The sequence below is a fragment of the Carcharhinus amblyrhynchos genome, chromosome 20, assembly GCF_965287045.1.
Source record: "Carcharhinus amblyrhynchos chromosome 20, sCarAmb.v2.hapA, whole genome shotgun sequence".
NCBI classification, from domain to species: Eukaryota; Metazoa; Chordata; class Chondrichthyes; order Carcharhiniformes; family Carcharhinidae; genus Carcharhinus; species Carcharhinus amblyrhynchos.
This window is the reverse complement of record NC_137343.1, coordinates 23920119-23939432: the sequence shown is the minus strand read 5'-3', so window position 1 is coordinate 23939432 and position 19314 is coordinate 23920119. Positions and strand designations below refer to the sequence as shown.

Below are 19314 nucleotides of genomic sequence, written 5' to 3'. Positions count from 1 at the left end.
TTGCTGTTAAAAAATAAATTATTTTAACTTTTACACAAAAGAGCCAAATTCCTTATCAATATACACTGCCCTGGTTTGAGCTGACCAGGCTTTGCATTGGAGTTAATTAAAATTCCTTAAAATCACTCCAGTCCGTCATGCAGGAATCAATAGCTGATTGAAGCGCATTCGTAATAAATCGCTGATTGTAAGATTTAACAGCAAAATCAATTTGAAAATTGATGAATGTTTCAACTATGTCATGATTCTGAAAATGGAGATGACAATGCCAGCTTGGTTAAAATGAGAGTATTTTTAGGTATTTCTTCGTGGGTTATAGGCACCGGCAGCGAAGCTTATATTTACTGCTATCCCGAGTTGCAATGAAGAAACTAGAAGTCAAGTTCATAAAGTGGACTGAAGTCACTTAATGGCTGAATTAGCTTTTAGAATAATCTCGCGCGTTTACGCTTCATGGTCAAATTGGCAAATTTATTGAATTTGTTTTGCAATTTGCCCTGCTGGGAGTCAATCTACATTGCTACTTCAATGTGCTAAGTAATTAGTGGCTATGGCTAATAAAGTACCCCTTATTTTAAAATTTATTTATCAGTGTCACAAGTAGGCTTACATTAACACTGCAATAAAGTTACTGTGAAAAAAAATTCCCTAGTTGCCAAACTCTGGTGCCTGGGGTACACTGAGAATTTAGCATGACCAATGCACCGAACCAGCATGTCTTTTGGATGGTGATTTGGTTTATTATTGTCACATGTATTGACATACAGTGAAAAGTTCTGACCGGCATTCATCCTTCCCCATGGGAAGACAATGGTGTAGTGATATTGTCACTAGACTAGTAGCCTAGCGAGCCAGAGCAAGATCTGGGGGCCTGGGTTCAAATCCTGCCATGGCAGATGGTGAAATTTGAATTCAATAAAAAACATCTGGAATTAAAAGTTTCATGAAAAACCCATCCAGTTCACTAATATCCTTTTGGGAAGGAAATCTACCATCTTACCTGGTCTAGCCTACATATGACTCCAGAGCCACAGCAATGTGATTCACTCTCAGCTGTGCTCAGGGATATCTCATCCCGTAAATGAACTTTAAAAAAAAGTCTTTATTTTCCCACTGAGCTGTATCAGCAGGAATGTTTTCTCCTCCAACTTCTTGGATGATGGGAAGCCAAACCCCAGCCATCCTAAAAATCCTGGCCATGGTGGTTAGTGGAGAATTCAAGGAATTGTGGAGGAGAAATCTATTAGTGATCTTGGCTCTCACAGGGTTGCACAACTTGGCATGAATACTGGGTGTCTCTTCATTTTAATGCAGTATTATAAGTAACACGCCTGATGTCTAATGGCAGAGAAAATAACCTGGAACTCCTGTAATAGTTAGAATCATAGAATCCCCACAGTGCAGAAGCAAGCCATTCAGCCCACTGAGCCTGCATTGACTCACCGACAAAGCATCTTACCAAAGCCCTATGCTGTTAACCCCACTTATTTACCCTGCTAATCCCCCTAACCAACACATCTTGGGACACTAAGGGACAATCCAGCGTGTCCAATCCACCTAACCTGTACATCTTTGAAATGTGGGAGGAAACCAAAGCACCTGGAGGGAACCCACACAGACATGGGGAGAATGTGTACACAGTCACCCAAGGCTGGAATTGAACCTGGGTGCTTAGTGCTGTGAAGCTGTCGTGCAAACCACTGTGCCAGCCTAGGCCTTGCCCTTTCTTAATGTAAACTTGTGGAGAAGTCGGTACAGGCAGGATCCCAGTGGAAAAGACACTCAAAGGTTTTATAACCACTCCCTGTTAACAAACTCACCGGCAGATGACTGTAACATTCTGCCTGGTGTTCTGGAGGAGCCACTTGTCACAAATCTATTTCTGATAGAATGAGTCTCACACCCCATTGCTGTTACTAACACACTGTCATAACATAGTCTCCTGAAGAGTACAAGGAGCTCGACATCCAGTGGTGCCAGTTTCCGTCTCAGAGTTGCCGATGTGGCTGCACTATATTTGCAAGTCAGGAGGCCCTCAGCAAGCCAGTGTTGGGTTTGGTCTCAGGCCTCAAAGGCTCCAGCTGCTCCCTACCCCACAGGATTGAATTGAAGACCCCTTTCCCCGCTGGCAGCAGCCTCAGGATAGCAATGGGGAGTTGGGGACCAGGCTGCAGCTGTGGCAGCAAAGCCTGGGCTCAGGGCAGCCCCATTTCTCAGAGAACTCCTAACACAGGGATGGAGGCTGCTTACACAGACTGACCATGGGCCGAACACCTCTTTGACATAGCTGCCCTAGATGTCTGAATGTGCCCAATTTCAGGAATGGGTGGACGTCTTTCACTTATTCTTGGGTCAGTGAGCGGATACTGACTCCAGAAACTGGTCAACACTGCACCCATTGTTCACCCATAAAGTAGACACAGTTGCGTCAAATTGCTAGACAAATGATGTTAATTGTCTGCGACACGCTATTTGACATTCCAACTTCATGGCCAATCTTCCACAAACTGCCTCCAGTTTTCCGACCAGCGAGCCTAATAGAAACATAGAAGACAGGAGCAGGAGGGGGCCACTTGGCCTTTTGAGCCTGCCCCACCATTCATCATGGTTGATTGTCCAACTCTATAGCCTAATCCTGTTTTCTCCCCGTAACCTTTGATCCCATTCACCGTAAGTGCTGTAGCAACATAGAAGTAAGGATAGAAATATAGAAGATTGGAATTCTATCATAGGAATGCCATTGATGGGTAAATTATTGGAGGTGATTCTGAGAGACAGAATCTACATACGTTTGGAAAGACAGGGAATGATTAAGGATAATCAGTACAGCTTTAAAGAGATTCCAGTGCACTCCCTTGTGAGCGACATGCTAACTCATTGAAAGGTGTCAAAACTTTAATTCTTCATCATAATGCCTTGCTGTACCATAGCTATTCTGTCCACAGTTGAAATGATTCAGTTATACTCCTTACTGTCACAGGGACGTTTTGTTTCTTAGCTGCATTTCCCAAAAGTCTCCAAAATGACAGAGGATGAAAATAGAGTGAAAAGGTTAGACAGGGAATTAAGAGAGGCAAAATAATAAAATAGAAAAGTGGGTAATTTGCAAATTAATGATAAAGTGCATGAGGTTTATCGCAGCAATACACAGCCTTGAAATGTAGTAATTAGCAATATGCTGCAGCAGATAAAAACCAGCACAGTGATGTACTAAAAAGTATTAAATGTTCTCTTTCTCATATTAAATTCAAGCGAATTGTGACAAGCTCTTGGGCTGCAACAAATGTGCAATGAATGTACACAGTGAGTTCCACTGTGATATGAAATGGTGGAGACTCGTTGAGGCTGAAGTGTAAAATGGGTGACAATACACAGACCATCCTTTATAGACAACGCCTGATAGTCACCTCAAATTGACTCCAACATCAGACACTGCATATTCAATGTTGTCTGTTTAAGTTTAAAGTTTATTAGTGTCACAAGTAGGCTTAAACTCACATTGCACTGAAGTTACTGTGAAAATCCCCTAGTCACCACATTGTGGCATCTGTTTGGGTACTCTGAGGGAGAATTTAGCATGTCCAGTGCAACTAAACAGCATGCCTGTGGGAGGAAATTAGAGCACCTGGAGGAAACCCACAGAAAGAATTCCTTCTACTGAATATTTCACCCTCTGTGAACTTTTTTGATAGTCTGCCCCTCATTTTTTCCTAAACTACATCAAGGGTCACCCATCCTCCCCTTCACTTGTTCCTCCTGCCACCTCGGTTCTGAGATTTAGACTTCCCTCCAGAAACTTCTCCTCCTTAAAGAACTTTATTAAAACAATACTTTTCATCCCTTCTAACATCTTCCTTTCTTGCTTTTTCTTTGATAATTTGTCTGTGCTGGGATGTCTTCCGAGCTTCCAGGCACTACTCTGGCATAAGTTGTCGAAAGGAGTGATAAATGATTTAGTAATTTGGAGTTTGGAAGCAACCCAGTAAAATGTTACTGAGCCTGACTGCATCCCGCGAGGTTCGAACAAAATGATGAGAAAAATGCTTCAAGGAGGACATGTGTCAAAGCTAAAAAGATATTCAGACGCAGCTTTGGTGAGTGAGGGATCCTTTATTGCCTTCCTAACGATAAGGAGAGGAGAACTGATGAGTTCCTAAGGCTTCTTCAGCCTGCTCTTCTCAGTAGTGTACAGTCAGCTTTTTTTATAGGGCATAACTTCTAGTAAAGATAATTGTTTCTAATCATGGACACCGGTAAATTATTTACATATGATACAAAAAAAGTAGGCTCAAGACATTAGCTGTTTAAATGCATCCCATTGGTAATCTTTAGTTGTAGATAGATGGAATGTCTGTTCAGACAATGGTCACTTAATCAAGTCATCATTACAGTTTCGGCGCTATTAGCAAGGATATTCAGCTGTGTCCTGTTGATAGATATAGTGAAGCATCAGCTTTGTCTGTGCTGACTATTTCATGTATATGCAGAGGTAGCCAATCTACAGCGAGGGTGCTGCTAATTTTCTGGCCCCCTGGCCAACCCCCTGCTGAGCTCAGTTCTCCTCTTCCACAAGTGCGTGTATGGAGTATGAGGGAGTGTGATATTGAGGCTGCCTCCGCCATGGCATGTTTGGTGATGGGGGAACATTCAATTGCACAGGAGAGTGGTTGGGGATGGATGGGTGGGGGAGTCCACAACTTTCACCCCTCCACCTCGATTATATCCGTGGCAGGAAGGCTGGTGGGCAACTTTCTACCCTGCTGGCAACTGAGGCCTTTAAATGGGCAATTAAAGAACAAAGAACAAAGAACAGTACAGCACAGGAAACAGGCCCTTCAGCCCTCCAAGCCTGCGCCGCTCACTAGTCCAACTAGACCATTCGTTTGTATCCCTCCATTCCCAGTCTGCTCATGTGGCTATCCAGATAAGTCTTAATGCCAACTGAAGGGGCACATCTACTGGCATTAACCCGCCAATGGGGGGAGGGGGGAGGAGCTTGTAATGTGAGAATCACGACGACCAAAACTCACTGGAATTGCTAGCCGGTTCTCGCAGAATGGATTCCTTGTTCCAAACTACTCACTGCTTGATGGAGGAACCCAACATCGGGAAGGGATGAGAGCGTTAAGCTTTAACTAATTGGATAAACTTTATTTTTAACAAGTCATGGGCTCAGGGGCAGCTCCAGCCAAATCTGTTTCCCCATGATGGCAGACTACACTTCAAAATGACCTCAGGGGGTCCCCAGAGGCTGTGAAAGGCACTATACAAATTCAAATATTTGTTGCTTTTGGCACAGACATCCAGTAGGATTAGACGGCTCATATTATTGCGTTTCATCACCAAATCAATTCTTTATTTTCAGTTTGGAACACACTTTAAAAATGCAGTCTATTCCAGTCATTTACAGAGACAATTTGGAACATGATCACAAAGACAAATCAGAAGCAAAGACAATGTTCACCGAGAAATCATGACACAAAGACTGCTCCAGAACAAATGATGTAACAATGGAAAACACAATGAGAAAAGCCGACATACAAAGAGAGATGCTTTGGCCTAGAAAAAATGCACACACCACACACACACACACATATATGCACACACACACACATATGTGCACACACACACGTGCGCGCACACACACGTGTGCACATACACACACGTGCGCACACACACACGTGTGCACATACACACATAACACACACATGCACATACGCACACATACACGAGTGCACACATGCGCGCGCGCACACGTGTGCATACACATATGAACACACACTTAAATAAAATCACAGCGGCATTTGTTTTAAGAACTGCCACCATCACGAGCATAGTTTTTGTAGATGGAAATAAAGACACACAGTAGAGGGAAGTGAATTGTCACAGCCACCTATCTATCACCTTCTGGTCTTTCTGTAGCACTCTGACTGAGGGATAGTTTGATAGGTAACCCTCACCTCATCTGGCGGATTCTTGACCTTCTGCATGTATCTTCGCACCACGTCCTCTGGAGATTTTCCTGCCGGAGAGAAAAGAGATCACACATCCTTTATTAGTCCTGACATCAAGAAGGGGAAAAGAAATCCCTCACTCCAGCAGTTCAGCTGCTCTATGTAGGTCAGCCTACTTTAGAAGCAGAATTCTGCTAAGGCAGCAACTCACGCACAACAAAAGATTGGCACCCTAAACTAGTTTGTATTGGACCGACGGTGCCGATTAAATACCGCAGGTATCTTTCCACACAATAACTTGTTTCCAGTAGAACTAGCAGCAGGAGAAGGCAAATTAGTCCCACAAGCCCTCTCCGCCATTTAATACGATCACTGCTGGGCTCTGTGGTCGGTAATGACTACAGGATCCAATAAATACAGATTCATATTTCAAAGAGTTTGACAGTCAATTCCATCATTGCAAATTCTCCAGCAGCACTTGTTTGTTTCCCTGAAGGTAAGAATACATTTTAGAAAATAAGCCTATTATTTTGGCCTCTATCTCGTAGTTTCATCCAATCCTTGCCCTATCTGGAAAATTCAGCATCTTTGCTCTCCAATCTAAATGCCAGAGACTGTAATTGAGTTGATTTGATTTATTATTGCCATATGTATCAGTATACAGTGAAAAGTATTGTTTCTTGTGCGCTATACAGACAAAGCATACCGTTCACAGAGAAGGAGAGAGTGCAGAATGTGGTGTTACACTCATAGCTAGGGTGTAGAGAAAGATCGACTTAGTGTGAGGTAGGTCCAGGGCAGCAGGGAAGAAGCTGTTCTTGAGTCGTTTGGTGTATGACCTCAGGAATTGGTGGAAAGAAGGCGTTCAACAAATGGTCTCCTGTGTTACATCATTCTATGATTCTGTGGTGCTGCTGAGGGTAGTGTCCCTAGAATGAGACATATAACTGAGATCTTGTCTGTCTCTTTTGATACAAAGACTCCATTGTCTAATTGCTCAGGGTAGACCTGTCATGCACCTGGGAGTTAGCAGTATGTTAACGTTATTGTTAGGATCAGACAGAGAAGGGCACTGTTTAACTGAGCACTTGGAGCAGGTATAAATCAGGGACACTGGGGAGCAGTGGTGGGAGGAGTGCTGTGAGGCTGTACAAAGTCAGAAAACTCTCTCAATATAAGCTCTGCCTCGAGGTTTCTCCTTCACCAGCTGGCTTGAATCCTATTAATGTTGGGAGTTGCAGCAACACTATCAGGAAAGTTGTCTGACTACACTATTCCCCTCTTATCCTCTCACCTCCCATCCCATTCCACTTGCCCCCAAATGAGATGGGACGGCCAGTGAGCTACCCAGGTTCAAGTGGGAAAATAAAGTGGGAAATTGGAAAGTCGTATCCTTTACAGCTGGGATGCCTGTGCAGAAGGAGATAGCTGAGCATCACGGGATAAATCCATGGCAGAGCAATGAACTCCTTTCATCACCAGAAGCCCAACAACTTAGTGATATAATTCACAACAAACTGCTTGTACACCCAATTCAAAGGCTGAAGAGCTTAGGGATAATTGGGGTCAGGGAAAGAGCGACTTTTGGGCAACACTGGTATTATCAGCTTGGCACTTCCATGTCAGCCTGGTTAAACACCCTCCATGGCCTATATTCTGCACAGTGAAGTCAGTGATAGTGAACGTTTAAAGAAGGATTCCACCAGCTGATTGGACCAATCTAACTGTCCTCCAAAATCAAAATTAACCCACAGAGTTTGATGTTTCACATAAAATATTTGTAAACTATACTCCACCCACTCCCCCTTCTCGGCAATACCAGAGATGTCCATGTTCTCTCGTTGAATATCAAGGCAATGTTCAAGGATCTCCAGCAAAAGGCAGAGTGATAAACATCCTCTTGTGACAGGAATCAAACCTGACGCACATGAAGGTGGTCTTTGTTGTCACAGACCAATCACTTCAGCCCGTAGACATTGCTGCGAGCCTTCCTCCGGGGGGGTCTCTTTGGCCCAAGCATCTTCAGCTGCTTCATCAGTAACCTTCCCTCTGTCATAGAATCTGGAGTTTCACTGATGATTCTACCAAGGCTTCATGGAAGGAGCTGTCTGTGTCTGCATATAGCAGCTTGGCTTAACAGACTGCAGCTAATATAAGTAGTACATATACTACTACATCTAATTAACCAATTAGGTTAATTGGCCATGCCAAAATTGTCCCTTAATGTCCTGAGATGTGTAGGTTAGAGGGATTAGCGGGTAAATGTGTAGGGATATGGGGATAGGGCCTGGGTGGGATTGTGGTCAGTGCAGACTCAATGGGCCAGATGGCCTCTTTCTGCACTGTAGGGTTTCTATGATTCTATGATAAGTGCTAGGCAATGGCCATATCCAATAAAGAGAAGTCCAACTGTCTCCCTGCTGTCCTTCATGCAGTTTCTGACCGTCAATTGCCTGGGGCCACAGAAAGCTTAACCAGGCCTGTTAGGTTAATGCTCTGCCAACAAAGTGGGGTTAAGGTGGGAACTTGATGAATGGTTCATCTCCGTGGTCTCAAAGCCTCTCTAATGGACTACTCCCCACTTGCCTGGATGACACAGCCACAGCAGTATTCAACAAGCCTGACACTATCCAGGAAGATTGATGGCCTTGCCACCGAATTCAATATCCACCCCTCCAAGCACCACCACTTGTGGGTAACAGCACATACAATCTTTAGGATGCACCACTGCAATTCGCCAATCTTATACTAAAAGTACTTCTCAGTCTGTGACCTCTACCACTGAGAAGGACAAGTGCTCCTGTCAGAGAAACATCATCACTCACGTTTTGCTCTACTTCACACACCATTTTGACTTGGACACATCACTTCATCATTGCTAGGTCAAAATCCCGATATCTGTATCTAATTCCATATCAATACTATAGAGAGTGGAGCAGCCTGAGGAAAAGGTTCAGGCATCACCGCAGGGCAACTTAGGATGAGCAATAAATGTAGCCTGGCCAACATTGTGTGTATAGCAAAAAAAAGCTAGCTTGGAAAAGCCTGACATTAGTACAAGAGAATGAGGGCAGTGCGATTTAACATGCAGCAGGTCACAATGTGGCAGCGCATCAGATAGCACCAGCCAATGGTCAGTTATGTCCTCAGTTCAGCTTTTTTTAAGTTCTTGCATAACAAATTGCTGAAAGTGTGACTGATAATGGTGCAGAGAGAAACCAGGAATCTGGGATCCGAGTGACAACAGGACAAGCAAATGTCTTCCTCCTTAACCAGACTGAAGGATTGAGAAATTAGCAGGGTCAGCACCAAAGAAGAAGTATAAATCCAAAGTAGGTACCCACAGGGAAATAAAGAGAGGGGAAGAAGGATTGGATTAATAGGAAAGAAAAGAAAAATGAGCTTCTACATTTTTAAATAATCTCCAAAAATTAAAACCTGGAAGAAAAAAACCGCACCCTTGTGTTGTCAATTTTCAGTGCCAGAGAGGCTCACTAACGTTCCTCAAAAGTGTCCTTAGGCTGGAATGGACAAGACTTAACTTTCTGTGGTGAGTGTATTTTATATTTACCAAGCCAGTACAGCAATTTCGAGATAACTGAACGGCGAGGCAGACAGTGAAATTGAAATGTTGTTTTCGCCAAACAAATCGTGAGGTGGCATAATGTGGGAAGAAACTTTTAGATATCCCTGTTTAACCTGGCCTACGTCCTTTGCATGAACTTGCTGTACCATTTGTGCAGCATTGCGTGTACATCATTAACCCCACTGTTACTTTCATAGCAAACTGTGGCTCAAATCTCGCTGGTGACATTAATAAACTAGATTAAAAAAGAAGCTAACAGTTCATAGAAATAATGAATGAGGAATTGGTGTGTAATTATCACTCGTTTATAATATTGAAAGTAATTACTATTTACTTAAAACACAAGGACCGGAGAGGTTCTTGATAAGAAGCCAAATTGTCTATTAAATCCTGATAGCTAAAACATTACAGCCAACAGCACATGTGCCAAATGATTCGTGAGTTAGCAATTATCTAACGTAGAGGCGAAATGTGAAAATCCAGACTTTTCAATCGTATTCTTAAAATGTTGGAACAAAAATCCAGGGGGTATTGCTGATGGATTGCAGGCAAGATAATCTGAGTTACCCTCCCTTTGTATCACATTGCTGTCATCAAAGACAGTCCAAACTTTAGGAACAACACTGTACAATAAATGAGGGAACGCTGTCATTTCCAACAGAAGCAGTGATGTGGAGATGCCAGCGTTGGACTGGGGCGGGCTCAGTAAGAAGTCGCACCACACCAGGTTAAAGTCCAATAATTTCGGAGCGCTACTCCTTCATCAGGTGAGTGGAACAAAGCAGGAACACCTCTGCAGAAGATTTCTTTGGGTTCTTCCAAAGACAGCACTCTTGCCATGAGTGACTTTTAACAAGTCACTGGTTGCCCTTAAGCTCAATACTCTGTAAGAGGCAACAATATGATTTTTGCACTTCTGGCTTGAGTGTCTAGTCTTCCTGATATTAGGAGAGGCAGAAAATTTAAAACCCATGCTTCCCTTGCTGAATGCCAAGGCCAGGAATCCCATTTCCCGGTGGACCTCTGGCTTCCTGTACATGCTGAGGCCAGGAGCAGGCTGCACATGGGGTAGTCCTGCATTTTTACATTCTTCAGGCCAAGGGCAGATCCTGCAGAGCGTCATAATAAGCAAGCGTCCCAGAAAGAGGGACAGGGAGGAAGGGACAGAGAGAGATCCTGGCCAAGAGAAAGAGAGGAGCAGATGGAGAGACTCCAATTAGAGAAAAGGGTTGCAAGGCACAGACTTTCACTGAAGTGGGCTCAGGAAAGTCTCTGGTAGTCGAAAAGGGCAAAAGAGAAGCTTATTCCAATAAGACAGCCAAAGTTTGGTGACTCCATATTGTGGACCACTGGGGAAAAGCTACTCTCTGTGGAGCAGTAGTGTTCTGCTTGGCATGGTTGAAGAGCTGGAACTGTGTTTGTAAGTCGATGCACGAGTGTATTTGGGAATCCAGGGGAACATAATCGTAGAAGGCAAGACTAAAACCCTACAAGGTGGGCCATTGTTGAAGCTGTCCAAGTTGAAGCACTTTTTGGAGAGAATCCTAAGGTAAAATCTTCGAAGGTGCAGATTGGAAATTCTTGTCTCGGTGAAATTGGTTGATTCTCAGTATGATGGAGTGGGCTGTTGAGAAATCCATGAAATCTGTTTTGGTTGCATCTGTCATTCATTGTATAGTGTGATGTGTCCAACCATAGTTTCCCTGTTAAATTCATAGGTACTTTATGTTAACCCTGAATGTTAGAGCATAAGATAGATTGTTTTGTCTTTCTGATTGAGTATAGTAGTTTATTTTTGTTTGCTTAAAACCAGTGGAATCCTGTAGCTTCATTCTCTTAGCAAGCGTCCCGAATCTCAAAAATTTGCCTACTTTAAGCAAAATGTTATTGGTCCCTAACTGATCTTATCATTAAATGGGGGTCTGGCCAAAGATCGTACCAAAGGTCACTTGTATGTTTCTAAATGCAGCTGGAGGTAATGTAGACATGTGTGTCCATTACATAAAATGTAAAATAGCAAACAGCCCAAAAACCAGCACATGGTTCTAACAAGGTCCCACAAAGGAGGCTGATGAAGAAGGTAAGGGCCCATGGGATCCAGAGTAAATTAGCAAACTGGATCCAAAATTAGCTTTGAGGCAGGAGGCAGAAGGTGATGGTCATAGGTTGTTATTGTAACAGGAAGCCTATGTCCAGTGGTGTTCTACAGGGATCGGTACTGGGTCTCTTGTTGCTTGTAGTCTCTATTAATGATCTGGACACGAATGTAGGCAGTACAATAAATGAGTCTGCAGGTGACACGAAAATTGGTGGTGTGGTAAATAGAGAGGAGCAAAGCCTCAGATGAAGGGAGGATATAGATGAGCTGGTTAGATTGACAGGACAGTGGCCAATGGAATTTTACCCTGAAAAGTGTGAGGTAATACATTTTGGGAGGAATATACAATGAATGGTTGGATCTTAAGAAGTACAAAGGATCAGAGGGACATTGGTGTGCATGTTCATCAATCTTTAAAGACAGCAGGACAGGAAGATAAGCTGGTTAAGAAGGCATATAGAATACTTGCCTTTATTAACCGAGGCACTGAATATAAGGGTAGGGAGGTTATGACGGAGCTGTATAAAACACTGGTTAAGCCACAGCTGGAGTATTGTGTGCAGGTTTGGTCACCCACACTATAGTAGGAAGGATATGATTGCGCTAGAGAGGGTGCAGAGGAGATTCGCCAGGATGTTGCCTGGGCTGGAGTTTTTAGCTAGCAGGAGAGACTGGACAGGCTGAGGTTGTTTTCCTTGCAGCACAGAAGGCTAAGGGGGGACCTAATTGAGGTGTAAAAAATGATGAGGGGTGCAGGTAGGGTGGATAGGAAGGAACGTTTACCCTTAGCAGTGGGGTCAATAACCAGGCGCATAGATTTAAGCTAAAGGGCGGGAGGTTTGTAGGAGCTGTGAGGAAAAACCTTTTCACCCCGAGAGTGGTGGGGATCTGGAACACACCGCCTGAAAAGGCGGTAGAGGCAGGAACCCTTACAACATTTAAGAAGTATTTAGATGATTTGCAATGCCATTGCATGTAAGACTACATGCTCAATGCTGGAAAATGGGATTAGAATGGATAAGTGATAGCAGGTGTGAACACGATGGGCTGAAGGACCTCTTTCCATGCTGCAAAACTCTCTATGGTACAAGTTCTTAAAGTACAAACACTTAAGCAACCTAAAAGGGGCAAAGCTGCAATGCACACCACGGTAGTTAAAGTGGCAAACGGGTTCTCACAGCAATGTCTTCGGAAGCCACAAGAGACGACAAGTTGACAGTACAGGGCGATAAATTGTAAAAGGGGTCCACTGTTCAATGAAGGGCAAGGAGATGGGGGAGAAATAGCAGTGTGTGCACCGCTGACCTGTCCACAGTGAGTGCACTACTGATTGCCATCAATGAGAGAATGTATTATTGAAGATTTGGGCATTTTCCAGCACAGCCTCAGGGAACCATTACTGTAATGAACAAGCTGCAGATTTCATTCCATACATTGCTTAAATCTATTTGGTTGTTACTAAGTGGAGCTTACATTTCTCAGAGGTCAGCCTTCTGGGTGCGTGCATGTTGCTCGTAGAATATTGAAAAATGTTTACCAGTCAAATGCAACAAACGTCTAATGGATGGCTCTAAAAATGTACCTTGGTTGTTTCTCGCCACTTTCCCATACACGGCCCCAATTATATTTGTGAGAAAAATCAAAGAATTTAGGGGCGGCACAGTGGTTAGCACTGCTGTCTCAGCGCTAGGGATCTGGATTCGATCCCCAGCGTGAGTGAGTGTCAATGTGGAGTTTGCACATTCTCCCTGTGTCTGCGTGGGTTTCCTCCAGGTGCTCCAGTTTCCTCCACAGTCCAAAGATGTGCTGGTTAGGTTGATGGGCTATGCTCAATTGCCTCTTGGTGTCCGGGATGCGTAGATGAGAGGGGTTGGCAGGGTGGATATGTGGGGTTGCGGGGATAGGGCCTGGGTGGGATTGTTGTCGGTGCGGATTCGATGGGCCAGATGGCCTCCATCTGCACTGTGGGGATTCTATGATTTGATGATTCTATTAATTTGAGCCAGATTCTTTGTAGTCTTTATATTTTTTTAAAAAAAGAAATCCTTCTTCTAGTACGGAGAGCTGATTAGTGAAGGGCTGTGTAGTGTTGGGTGTTCTGTAGATTTACGTGTGATTAATCTGTTGACAGTGCTGAGCAGGCTGGCAATCCCTGTGTTTAGAACGTGAACAATTGGAAGCTCGGTAATTAAACCAGCCGAGTTTAGTTCTGCTGGAAGCATCATACTTCCCTCTGTTAGTGCTTGCTTCGTTTAGGTTTCCGTTGATATGCCAAGTTGATTTATGGATTAGCTTCAACAGTGAACACTGGCAAAGCACCTGGCAATGTCACAGCTAAGAACAGTGAACAGTAGGATATATCGTACCTCCAGGGAACTTGGGAAGACCGGTTGCTTCCTCAATGGCAATGGGCAGAATTCTTCCATTTTGAGACGGGGATCAGGAATGTGGAGTGTTTCCCGCTGTGGCGGCCAGCGGAAAACACGGCAAATCTTCCAATCCCTACCCCAATATTTATGCACCCAAGTATTTCTTGCTGTACTCAATGGTGGGGCAGGCCTGGATGGTGTATAATTTGCCATCGCGTCCGGGCGCCATATTGAAAAGGCAGCCAACATCATTGACCCACCTGGTGGACCTCCTGTCTGAGAGCGCTCTGAGACGGGATGGTAGACTTCCTGAGAACAGAATGGATCTCCAAGAACATTCCAAGACTCGAAGATTGCGACCTGCCAAGACGCTGAGTCTGGAAGATCCACTTGCAGATGCTCCACTGACCCACTACTCTGACATTCCAGGGTCTAGGGTTGTGGGTGGCCTCTATCCTGAATTCTGGAGGCAGCTCCAGGCATTGTTCAGCTGAGTCCCGACATTTACATGTCGCATTGTTCCAAATGTGTTTTCCAACCAGCGCCGTGGACAATCCGGTGTTGCCAAGGGTGTGACAGGCTTTCATCTGCATCCATTAATGGGATGCGAATGGGGCTTGCTCCAGTCGCTGGCAGGTTTTCCGACTCACCATGGTGGGCAACAGCGTAAGATTCCGCTGCAAATTCACTCTGGCCTGAACGTGATTTCTGGGCCTCCCGCCATTTTCTCCCCCAGTCGCTGCCTTCAAACCCACTGGCGGGGGTTTGGGAGAATTCCACCCAATTGTCTTGGCCGATCAGAGTAGACTCATCAACCAATCAGCACCCTGCTCTTTACACTGTCATCCTTTGCAATTCGATAAGAGGGAGAGCTGGAGCATTGAGTCGCAGAATTCAAGACTACGCAAATTAATGGCAACAAGCAAAGATACACTGGCTGCTTTGGGTGGGATTTTACACCCTCTGCTCGAGCGAGACCGGGCATTTCCATTCGAGGCCAATGGAAATTTCCACTGTCGGACCCTGGCCCGCTCCAACTCCGTGGAGAGCGAGGTGGGAGAGTCCCAGCCTTAATGTTTAGCAGATTGAAAAAGATTCAATTTCCATTTTAAATTCTAATTTAATAAAAGGCAGTTGCAATGGTCAAGGGTAACACAGAGATTCTGTGTACCAATCTGACATAGTGAAGCCTTTTAATTCCTTTCAGTCCCCAAGGGAGACTTCATACCAATTTTGTACTCATTAGCTCTAAGTTAATACATTTTCAGAATTCAGGCTTTAATAGCACTGGGAGAACGGGACAGCACTCCGAGTAACTTGATAATCACACCACATTCCTGAAAGGGCAATTTCGTCAAGCAGATTTAGTGTCTGTTTAGAGTGTTGCTGTGTGACTAAACATTCGGGAAAACAGAATCAAACTGAATTCCGTACATTGTCGCAATAAGAATTTATATATTTTACGTGTGTGGTACTGACACATAACGCAAACTCCCAACTGCTGATTCACGAGGAGATAAATCTGTCCCACCCGCTCTCCATGGGAAACATTGCGGACAGAATAGACAATTTCACCCACCACTGACAGGTCTATTGACCTCAGTGGGAATTACCGATCCCGGGTTAGGGACAGCTAGAATCGTGCCCCCAACCCCTTCCCGGGAATGGTGCACAATTTGTAGCGAATAAAATCCTCAAGTTGGAATGTGAAGGCAAAATCATGTGATCATGAAAGTGCAGGGTCCAGAGGGAGAGGTGAAAGGGCAGGGTCCAGAGGGAGAGGTGAAAGGGCAGGGTCCAGAGGGATAGGTGAAAGGGCAGGGTCCAGAGGGAGAGGTGAAAGGGCAGGGTCCAGAGAGAGAGGTGAAAGGGCAGGGTCCAGAGAGAGAGGTGAAAGGGCAGGGACAGAGAGAGAGGTGAAAGGGCAGGGTCCAGAGGGAGAGGTGAAAGGGCAGGGACCAGAGGGAGAGGTGAAAGGGCAGGGTCCAGAGGGAGAGGTGAAAGGGCAGGGACCAGAGAGAGAGGTGAAAGGGCAGGGTCCAGAGAGAGAGGTGAAAGAGCAGGGTTCAGAGGGAGAGGTGAAAGGGCAGGGTCCAGAGGGAGAGGTGAAAGGGCAGGGTCCAGAGGGAGAGGTGAAAGGGCAGGGACCAGAGAGAGAGGTGAAAGGGCAGGGTCCAGAGGGAGAGGTGAAAGAGCAGGGTTCAGAGGGAGAGGTGAAAGGGCAGGGTCCAGAGGGAGAGGTGAAAGTGCAGGGTTCAGAGGGAGAGGTGAAAGTGCAGGGTTCAGAGGGAGAGGTGAAAGGGCAGGGTCCAGAGGGAGAGCTGAAAGGGCAGGGTCCAGAGGGAAAGGTGAAAGGGCAGGGTCCAGAGGGAGAGGTGAAAGGGCAGGGTTCAGAGGGAGAGGTGAAAGGGCAGGGTCCAGAGAGAGAGGTGAAAGTGCAGGGTCCAGAGGGAGAGGTGAAAGGGCAGGGACCAGAGGGAGAGGTGAAAGGGCAGGGTCCAGAGGAGGGGGGTTGACAATACATGGAGAGGGTGGGGTGGGGGGGGGGGGGGGGGGTGTTGAGAGTGCAGGGTATGGTGGGAGGGGATCAGGAGGGGGGTAATAATACAGGAGGTGGGGTGTAAGAATATAGAGTACAGGGTGGAGGAGGGGGGTAGTGATGCTGAGAATGGGTTAACTGTAACCTTCCATTTTAGACCTAATTTGTATGTTTAAATGCTCAATGGTACACACTGGGATATATAAAGGAGTTACAGGTGGGACTGGGCTTTGGACGTGTGTATGTGGAGTTATAAAAAAGAGAATAAACAAGGTAAAAGTTCGTGAAGAAGCTGTACTTGCATCATCTTTTATTACTGGACTACAACTGAGAGGCTTAACAGGTGAGAGTATAGGGTACAGCAGGGGGATGAGAGTGGAAGGTATAGCAGGGGGGTGAGAGTGGAGGGTATAGCAGGGGGATGAGAGTGGAGGGTATAGCAAGGGGATGAGAGTGGAGGGTATAGCGGGGGGATGAGTATAGGGTATAGCAGGGAGATGAGAGTGGAGGGTATAGCAGGGGGATGAGAGTGGAGGGTATAGCAAGGGGATGAGAGTGGAGGGTATAGCGGGGGGATGAGAGTATAGGGTATAGCAGGGGGATGAGTGCATAGGGTATAGCAGGGGGATGAGAGTGGAGGGTATAGCAGGGGGATGAGAGTATAGGGTATAGCAGGGGGATGAGAGTATAGGGTATAGCAGGGGGATGAGAGTATAGGGTATAGCAGGGGGATGAGAGTGGAGGGTATAGCGGGGGGGTGAGAGTATAGAATACAGAAGGGGGTGAGAGTGGAGGGTATAGCAGGGGGGTGAGAGTGGAGGGTATAGCAGGGGGATGAGAGTGGAGGGTATAGCAGGGGGGTGAGAGTGGAGGGTATAGCAGGGGGGTGAGAGTGGAGGGTATAGCAGGGGGGTGAGAGTGGAGGGTATAGCAGGGGGGTGAGAGTGGAGGGTATAGTGGGGGGAGTGAGAGTGGAGGGTGTAGCGGGGGGGTGAGGGTTCAGGGTATAGCGGGGGGTGAGAGTGTAGGGTACAGAAGGGGGTGAGAGTGGAGGGTATAGTGGGGGGAGTGAGAGTGGAGGGTGTAGCGGGGGGGTGAGGGTTCAGGGTATAGCTGGGGGTGAGAGTGTAGGGTACAGAAGGGGGTGAGAGTGGAGGGTATAGGGGGGTGGGTGTGCAGTGTACGGGGAAGTGTGTGTGAACTGTAAGAGGGAAGATGAAATGAGTGGAAGTGGAGAAACAGATTGCTGTCTGAGAATACAAAGAGTTCACAGGTCTCCCTATTTATCATCACCCAGTTTTCAGTATGTTCCATGTACAATCCACTTGAACAGAGTTCTCTCCTCACTCCCCTTTGTGACGATGGAATGAAGTGAGATGCTCTGTGAGCTTCATGAATGAAGTTTCATTTACAGGGCAATTGTCAGTTTCAAAATATCACTTTCAAACAGTTTTCGAAGGTTTCTCCTTATTTGGGTTGATATTCGAGAATAAACGGCAGTGCTGAAATTGTCAGGGGACGAAGCCTGGAGCATTTACTGAATCTGAGAGTGCAAAGAAGCTGAATTAACAAGAGGAGAAACAGCATCATTAATCAGCCTCTGCCGGGTGGTCATGTCTTTTCCAGCAGTGTTCCTTTAATTCAGTTCCCCTCACACCGCGAGGTTTAAACAGCTCCTCACTGTGTATCAGCAGTAATTAAACACAAGCATCTGAAACAGGGATAGAAATGGACAAAACATCTCCTTGGTATAGGCTGCTTTTGAAAGATTTTCTTGCCCTGGTTAAGGAATCGCTATTTTGCTGTGTAAGAACAAGGGAGCCGAATTGTGTGCTGATGGGGAAATGCAAGACAGCCCTGCATCTTCCACTAAGACTTGGATCAAGTATTAACATACATTGTATATTAAAGGGATCATTTTACAATAAACGTACAGCTAACAGCTATGGATTATTAAAGGGGGGGTGGGGAGGAGGGGCAGGTTGACAGGTTTCGGGCTGCAGTTACAATTAGAACACCTACCTTTCTTTAAATGCTTCTTCTTAGTCTTTCTGCAGATACCAGAGATCCCAGGGACGGGTTTGATTTCACTCTTGTTGACAGGTGGTGGATGGAGAATGGGTTTGGGAGCCCGAGTCAGGCACACTGGGAGTCCTGCTGCACACATCAGAATCCCCGTCATTCCTGGGTCCAATACAAATGGAGATCATTAGAGTTTAAATCAGCCTTGCTGCAAATCGTAAATGTCATTGCCCTTTGGAACGCATTTTAATATAACGTAAGGAATTACACCGCATGGATATTACAATCTGAGAATTCCTGTGGGATCCCTTAATCTATCGTACTAAGCTTTGAAATGCACTTATTCTCCCATCTCTATTTTGTTCCGTCATTCCACTTGTGCCCACTTCTATCCATTCCAGACTTTGGATCTAACAATTAAAATCCTTTTTTAACAGCGAAGATAACAGTCAAGGTTTATCTTTTGTAGATAGCGAATAGGCTTAATTTGCTTGTCAGTCAGATACCTTGACTGAAAATGTTTTAAAGTCTAAAGTTTTTTTTGAAGTTTATTTATTAGTGTTACAAGTAGGCTTACATTAACACCGCAATGAAGTTCCTGTGAAAATCCCCTAGCTTCCGCACTCTGACGCCTGTTTGGGTACACTGAGGGAGAATTTAGCATGGCTGTTGGACTGTGGGGTGAAACCGGAGCAAACTCACGCAGACACAGGGAGAACATGCAGACTCCACACACTCAGAGCCCC

At 45.4% G+C, this 19314-nt stretch overlaps 1 protein-coding gene across 1 annotated transcript in view; it reads right to left on the bottom strand.

Moving 5' to 3' along the window:
- The window catches only part of dtx1 (deltex 1, E3 ubiquitin ligase), a 278906-nt gene that overhangs the window by 19653 nt on the left and 239939 nt on the right, over positions 1-19314 (bottom strand). The window contains exons 4-5 of the mRNA XM_080208232.1: positions 18569-18730; positions 5961-6022 (exon numbers count right to left, since the gene is read on the bottom strand). Coding sequence (XP_080064358.1) covers positions 5961-6022; positions 18569-18730 — 224 coding nt within the window. The remainder of the gene's footprint in view (positions 1-5960; positions 6023-18568; positions 18731-19314) is intronic.